Genomic DNA, 7,580 nt, shown 5'->3' with positions numbered 1-7,580 from the left:
CAAATTTATTTCTGGTGCATTCTACTGATTGTGTGGGATGAACTAGGCCATCATATGTTTTGATGAGTAGCTTTCCTGCTTCTGCCTGGTACTTAGTTTAACTATGATTCCTAATTCCTTTTTACGCCTGACGATTCTTCCTTAAGGGAAACAGATACTAAGAAACAAAGACAAGGGATACGGAAAGAAACAACTTTCTCATTTTTTTCTATAATGATCTTTGCTTTCAATCTGAAGTTTTTCCTGACTTGGTTAATTTATTTTCCCATCTTTTGCTTCCTCACAGAGTTTAAAGGATTAGAGATGGGTAAGAATAACGTCAAAGTAATGTTCAAGAACAGAAGGTATCCAGCAAGATACCTCACCGCTGTCCAGGTCCCTCTGGATGACATCCCATCCTCCCGGTGTGGCAACTACACCACTTGGCTTGGTGTCATCTGCAAACTTTCTGAGGGTGCACTCGACCTCGCTGTCAATATAATTGATAAAGATATTGAACAGCACTGTTCCCAGTATGGAGCCCTGAGGGACACCACTCGTCACGGATCTCCATCTGGACTTTGAGCCATTGACCACTGCTCATTGAATACGACCATCCAGCCACTTTCTTATCCAAAGTACTGTCCATCCATCAAATCCATATCTCTCCAATTTAGAGAGAAGGATGTCGTGGGGGACCATGCAAAGGCTTTACAGAAGTCCAGATAGATCACATCTGTTGGTTTACCCGTGTCCACTGCTGCGGTTACCCCATCATAGAAAGCTACTACCTAGGTTGGTCAGGCAGGACTTGCCCCTGGTGAAGCCATGCTGGCTGCCATTAATCACCTCCTTGCCCTCCATGTGCTTTAGCATATCTCCTAGGAGGATCTGTTCCATGATCTTTCCAGGCACAGAGGTGAGGCTGACAGGTCGGTAGTTCTCAGGGCTTTCTTTTCTACCCTTTTTAAAAATGGGCACACTGTTACCCTTCTTCCAGTCACCAGGGACTTCTCCTGACTGCCATGACTTTTCAAATATCATGGAGAGTGGCTTGGCAACCGCATCTGCCAATTCCCTCAGGACTCTGGGATGCATCTGATCAGGTCCCATAGACTCATATATGTTCAGGTTCCTCAGGTGGTCACGAACCTGATCCTCCTCTACTGTGGGAGGGGGTTTACCCCCCGGTCACCATCTTGTTGTCCCATGACCCAGGAGGGGTGAGGAGAGTGGTTATCGGTGAAGACCGAGGCAAAAAAGTTAAGTACCTCAGCCTTCTCATCATCTGTTGATATGTGATCCCCATTTCTAGCCATTAGTGGGGGTATGTTTTTTGATTGACGTACCTGTAAAAGTACGTCTTGTAAAAGTACGACTTGTTAGTCTTTACTTCCCTTACCAAGTTCAGCTCCAGCTGTGCTTCGGCCTTCCTGACTTCATCCCTACACAACCAGGCAGCATCTGTACACATGTCCCAGGTTAACATCCTTCTCTCTAAATTGGAGAGAGATGGATTTGATGGGTGAACTGTTTGATGGATAAGGAATTAGTTGAATGGTTGCATTCAGAGGGTAGTGGTCAACGGCTTGATGACCAAATGGAGATCTGAGACAAGTGGAGTCCCTCAGGGGTCCGTACTGGGACCAGTGCTGTTTAATACCTTCATCAATGGTAGAGACATCAAGGTCGAGTGCACCCTCAGCAAGTTTGCAGATGACACCAAGCTGAGTGGTGCAGTTGCCACACTGGAAAGATGGGATGTCATCCAGAGGGACCTGGACAGTCTGGACAAGTGGGGCTGTGAGAACCTCATGAGGTTCAACAAGACCAAGTGCAGGGTCCTACACCTGGGTCGCAGTAGTCCCTGATTTCAGTACTGGCTGGGGGATCATGTACTTGAGAGCAGCCCTGCAGAGAAGGACTTGGGGTGCTAGTCGATGAGAAGCTTGACATGACCTGGCAATGTGCGCTCGCAGCCCAGAAGGCCAACCATGTCCTGGGCTGCATCCAGAGCAGCGTGGCCAGCAGGGCGAGGGAGGGGATTCTACCCATCTGCTCCTCCCTCGTGAGACCCCACTTGGAGTCCTGTGTCCAGCTCTGGAATCCCCAACATAAGAAGGATATGGAACTGTTGGAATGGGTCCAGAGGAGGCCACAAAGATGATGTGAAGGTTGGAGCACTTCTGCTCTGAGGACAGGCTGAGAGTGTTGGGGGTTATTTAGCCTGGAGAAGACAAGGCTGTGGGGAGACCTTATAATGGCCTTCCAGCATCTGAAGGGGCTCCAGGAAAACCGGGGAGGGACTTTTTCCAAGGGCATGGAGTGATAGGACAAGGGGGAATGGCTTTAAATTGGAGAAGGGCAGATTTAGACAGGGTATAAGGAGGAATTTCTTGATGATGAGAGTGGTGAGGCCCTGGCCCAGGTTGCCCAGAGCAGTGGTGGCTGCCCCATCCCTGGAGGTGTTCAAGGCCAGGTTGGATGGGCCTTGGGCAGCCTGATCCAGTGGGCGGTGTCCCTGCCCATGGCAGGGGAGCTGGAACTGGATGATCTTTATGGTCCCTTCCAGCCCAAACTATTCTATGATTATGATTCTAAGATGAGGTACCTGCTTTGATTTCTATATATGCTGAGTAGCTCCACTGGCAAAGGATTCTGTATGGAACCTAAGGAGGAACCTACCTTGGAGGATGATTGTCTAAAGCTTTTAGATGTTCCCACTAACTGTAGACGCTCACATTCATACTCTGTTTTGTAGGCTTTTTTCTCTGTTTTCCCCTGCAGAAAGATCTTATTGGGATATAATTCTGGTCATGTTTGTGACAGTGGGACATTCTTCAATGACTATAGCTTGTTAGGGAGGGATGGGATCCACCTGTCTAGAAGAGGTAAGGGAATCTTTGGCAGCAGGCTAGCCAGCTTGGTGAGGAGGACTTTAAATTGAAGGACCAACCAGAGCAGCGAGAAATGTTCTTTAGCTGCCTCCCATAACAAGAACTAGAATGCAAACCATCTCAAGGGTGTTTATCACTATGGTGGATCATTTTGCTCCCTTCCAGGGAAACCTGCATGCACAATTACCTCTTATTTAATGCATATTAACTTGGTTACATGGCTGGTGCTGTCTTGAGGGTTTTGGCTTTTATGACAATGAGACATTCTTCAATGGCCATAGCCTGTTAGGGAGGGATGGAATTCACTTGTCTAGAAAGGGCAAGGGAATCTTTGGCCGTAGGCTGGCCAATTTGGTGAGGCAGGCTTTAAGATGAAGGACTTGGGAGGTAGGGTCCAAAATAGCAACGCTCATGCCATCACATCCAACTGGGAAATGAGACAGGCCAACCAGGGAAGTGACAAAGATCCCTTATCTACCTCCCACAACAAGAACCAGAATGCAAACCATCTCAAGGACATGTATGGCTATGGTGGATCCTCCTCTACTCCTCCAGGGAAACCTGCATGCACAATTACCTCTCTGAAACGTTTGTACACTAACACATGCAGCATGGGGAAGAAATGGGAAGAACCAGAGATCTGTGTGCGGTTGCAGGGCTACAAACTCATTGTGATCACAGTGACATGGTGGGATAGCTTGCATGACTGGAATGCTGTCATGGATGGCCATGTGCCTTTTAGAAAAGACAGGCCAGCAAGGCAAGATGGTGGAGTGGCTCTTAACGTGAGGGAACAACTGGAATGTATTGTGCTCAATCTAGAGGTGGCTGAGTAATGAGTCAAGAGCTTATGGGTAAAAATTAAGGGGAAGGCTAATGTGGGGGACACTGTTGTGAGTGTCAACTACAGGCCACCTGATCAGGAAGAGGGAGTTGATGAGGCCTTCTACAGACAGTTGGAAGTAGCCTCACAATCACAGGCCCTAGTTCTCATAAGGGACTTCAACCAGCCGGATATTTGCTGGAAAGCCAGCACAGCCAGGCACACACAGTCCAAGAGATTCCAACAGAGCATTGATGATATAACTTCCTGACACAAGTGGTGGAGGAGCCAACAAGGAGTGGAGTGCTGCTGGACCTTGTACTAACAAAGAAAGAAGGTCTGGGTGGTGATGTGAAAGTTGGGAGCAGCCTTGGCTGCAGCACCCAAGAAATGGTGGAGTTCGGGATCCTGCATGGGAGAAGCAGAGCAATAAGTAGGATTACAAAACTGGACTTCAGGAGAGCTAACTTTAGCCTCTTCAAAGACCTACTTAGAGGAATCCTATGGGTAAGGGTTCTAGAAGGTATGTGGGGCAAGAGAGCCAGGCAATTTTCAAGCACTTCTTCCTCCAAGCTCAAGATCGGTGCATCCCTAGGAGTAAGAAATCAAGCAAAGGAGGCAGGAGGCCTGCATGGATGAGCAAGAAGCTTCTGGAAAAACTCAACTGGAAGAAGGAACTTCGCAGAATGTGGAAAAACAGACTGGCCACTTGGGAGGAATATAGGAACGCTGTCAGAGAATGCAGGGATGGAATGAGGAAGGGTAAGGCCCACTTGGAATTAAATCTGGCAAGGGACGTCAAGGACAAGAAGAAGGGTTTCTTCAAATACATCGGCAGCAAAAGGAAGATTAGGGAAAATGTGGGCCTGCTGCTGATGAGGTGGGTGCCCTGGTGACGGAGGATACAGAGAAGGCTTAGAAAGTGTGGGTTAGATGAGTGGACAGTGAGGTGGATTGAGAACGGGCTGGATGGCAGAGCTCAGAGGGTTGTGATCAGTGGTGCAGTCTCATTGGAAGCCTGTGGCCAGCGGTGTTCTCCAGGGGGCAGTACTTGTCCCAGTCTTGTTCAGCATCTTCATCAGTGACCTGGATGAGGGGACAGAGTGCACCCTCAGCAAGTTTGCTGCTGATGACACAAAACTGGGAGGAGTGGCTGATACACCAGAAGACCGTGCTACCATTCAGCGAGAGCTGGACAGGCTAGAGAGCTGGACGGAGAGGAATCTAATGAAGTTCAATAAATAGAAATGTAGGATTCTGCACCTGGGGAGAAACAACCCCCTTTCCCAGTATAGGTTAGAGGTTGACTGTCTGGAAAGCAACTCTATGGAGAAGGACCTGGGAGTCCTGGTGGACAAGTTAACCATGAGCCAGCCAAGAAGGCCAGTGGTATCCTGGGGTGTGTGAACAAGAGTATGGGCAGCAGGACAAGGGAGGTTCTCCTCTCACTCTACTCTGCCCTGGGGAGGCCCCATTAGGAGTCCTGTGTCCAGTTCAGGGCTCCCCAGCTCAAGAAAGACAAGGAACAACTGGAGAAAGTCCAATGGAGGCCATGGAGATGATGAGGGGACTGGAGCATCTCTTTTAGGAGGAAAGGCTGAGGGACCTGAGTCTGTTCAGCCTGGAGAAGAGAGGACTGAGAAGGGGATCCCATCAATGCTGATCGATATCTGAAGGGCAGGGGTCAGGAGGATGAGGCCAGACTCTTCTGAATGGTGCCCAGCCAGAGGATAAGGGGCCAATTGGCACAAACTGGAGTACAGGAAGTTAATAGAATCACTAGGTTGGAAAAGACCAACCATACCTGTACACTACTAAACCAGATCCCTGAACAACCCATCTACAACTCATCTCTTAAATACCTCCAGGGATAGGGACTCCACCACCTCCCTGGGCAGCCTCTGCCAGTGCCTGAGAAGCCTCTTGGTGAAGGAATTGTTCCTGATATCCAGTCTGAACCTGTCCTGGTACAGCTTTGAAGCCATTTATTCTGTTCCTATTGCCTGTCTCTTGGGAGAAGAGACCAACACCCACCTCGCTACAACCTCCTTTCAGGTAGTTGTAGACAGTGATGAGATCTCCCCTCAGCCTCCTTTTCTCCAGGCTAAACAGCCCCAGGTCCCTCAGCCGCTCCTCATAACCCTTGTTCTCCAGCCCGTTCCCCAGCTCCGTTCCCCTTCTCTGGATGCTCTCCAGCCCCTTATGTCCTTCTTGTACTGAGGGGCCCAAAACTGAACCCAGGATTCAAGGTGTGGCCTCACCAGTTCTGAGTCCAGGGACACAATCCCTTCCCTGGTCTTGCTGGCCACACCGTTTCTGATACAAGCCAAGATGCCATTGGCCTTCTTGGCCACCTGGGCCTCTGCTGGCTCATGTTCTGCTGCTGTCAAACACCACCTCCAGGTCCTTCTCCTCCAGGCAGCTTTCCAGCCACTCTTCCCCAAGCCTGGAGCGGCACGGGGTTGTTATGGCCCAAGTGCAGGACTCGGCACTTGGCCTTGTTGAACCTTATACCATTGGTCTCAGCTCATCAATCCAGCCTGTCCAGATCCCTCTGCGGAGCCTCCCTACCCTCAAGCAGATCAACACTTCTGCCCAGTTTAGTGTCATCTGCAAACTCACTGAAGGAGCACTCAATACCCTCATCCAGGCCACTGATAAAGCTCTTAAACAGGACTGAGCCCTGGGGACACTACTTGTGACCAGCCACCAACTGGATTGAACTCCATTCCCCACCACTCTCTGGGCCTGGCCATCCAGTCAGGTTTTCACCTAGCAGACGTTAGGCCTGTCCAGGCCAGTGGCAGCCAGTTTCTCAAGCAGAATGCTGTGGGAAACCGTGTCAAAGGCTTCACTCAAGTCCAGGCCCACTACATCCACAGCCTTTCCCTCATCCACTAAGCAGGTCACCTTGTCACAGAAGGCGATCAGGTTATTTTGGCAGGACCTGCCTTTCCTAAACCTATGCTGAGTGGGCCTGATCCCGTGGTTGTCCTGTGTGTGCTGTGTGATGGCACTCAAGATGACCTGCTCCATGCCCTTCCCTGGCACTGAGGTCAGACTGACAGGCCTGGAGTTCCCTGGATCCTCCTTCTAGCCCTTCTTGTAAATGGGTGTAACATCTGCCAGCCTCCAGTCCAATGGAACTTCCCCGGTTATCCAGGACTGCTCAGAGATGATGGAAAGGGGTTTGGTGAGCACCTCTGCCAGCTCCCTCACTACCCTTGGGTGGATCCCATCTGGCCCCACAGCCTTGTGAATGTCTAATGGCCGAGCAGGTCTCTACCCATTTCCTCTTGGATCAAGGGAGCTTTGTTCTGCTCCCAGTCCCTGGCTTCTGGCTCAGGGGGCTGGGTACCTAGAGAATATCTGACCTTACTTGACTGAGGCAAAGAAGGCATGAAGCACCTCAGCCTTATCCTCAGCCTTTGTCACTATTGTTCCCCCTGCATCCGGTAGAGGATGGAGATTCTCCTTGGCCTCCTTTTGTTGTTGATATCTTTTTGGAAATGTTTTTATTTTCTTTTACAGAATTGGCTGATTTCAGTTCTGTTTGGGCTTTAGCCCTTCTGATTTTTCTCTCTGCATGACCTCACTTCATCCCTGTAGTCCTCCTGAGACGTCTGCCTCTTCTTCCAAAGCTCATAGCCTTTCTTCTTTTTCTGAGATCCACCCAGATGCCTCTGCTCAGCCAGGCCAGTTCTCTCCCCTGCCAACTCATTTTCCAACACATGGGGACGGCCTGCTCTTGCACCGCCAGGAAGAAGAGCACCCAGCCCCCTTGGGCTCCTCTGCCCTTCAGGTCTGCCTCCCAAGGAACTTTATCGACCAGCCTTCTGAAGAGGCCAAAGTCTGCCCTCCGGCAGTCCAAGGTGGCCATT

At 50.1% G+C, this 7,580-nt stretch overlaps 1 protein-coding gene across 1 annotated transcript in view; it reads left to right on the top strand.

The window, feature by feature from the left end:
* Positions 1-6,523: 6,523 nt before the first annotated feature.
* Positions 6,524-7,580, top strand: part of LOC128850262 (transportin-1-like) — a 74,043-nt gene continuing 72,986 nt past the window's right edge. Inside the window, 1 exon segment of the mRNA XM_054053269.1 lies at positions 6,524-6,538. Coding sequence (XP_053909244.1) covers positions 6,524-6,538 — 15 coding nt within the window.

The sequence above is a fragment of the Cuculus canorus genome, chromosome W (genome assembly GCF_017976375.1).
Source record: "Cuculus canorus isolate bCucCan1 chromosome W, bCucCan1.pri, whole genome shotgun sequence".
Taxonomy (NCBI): Eukaryota; Metazoa; Chordata; class Aves; order Cuculiformes; family Cuculidae; genus Cuculus; species Cuculus canorus.
Note: the sequence above shows the minus strand (reverse complement) of the source record. Positions and strands in the feature narration are given on the sequence as shown.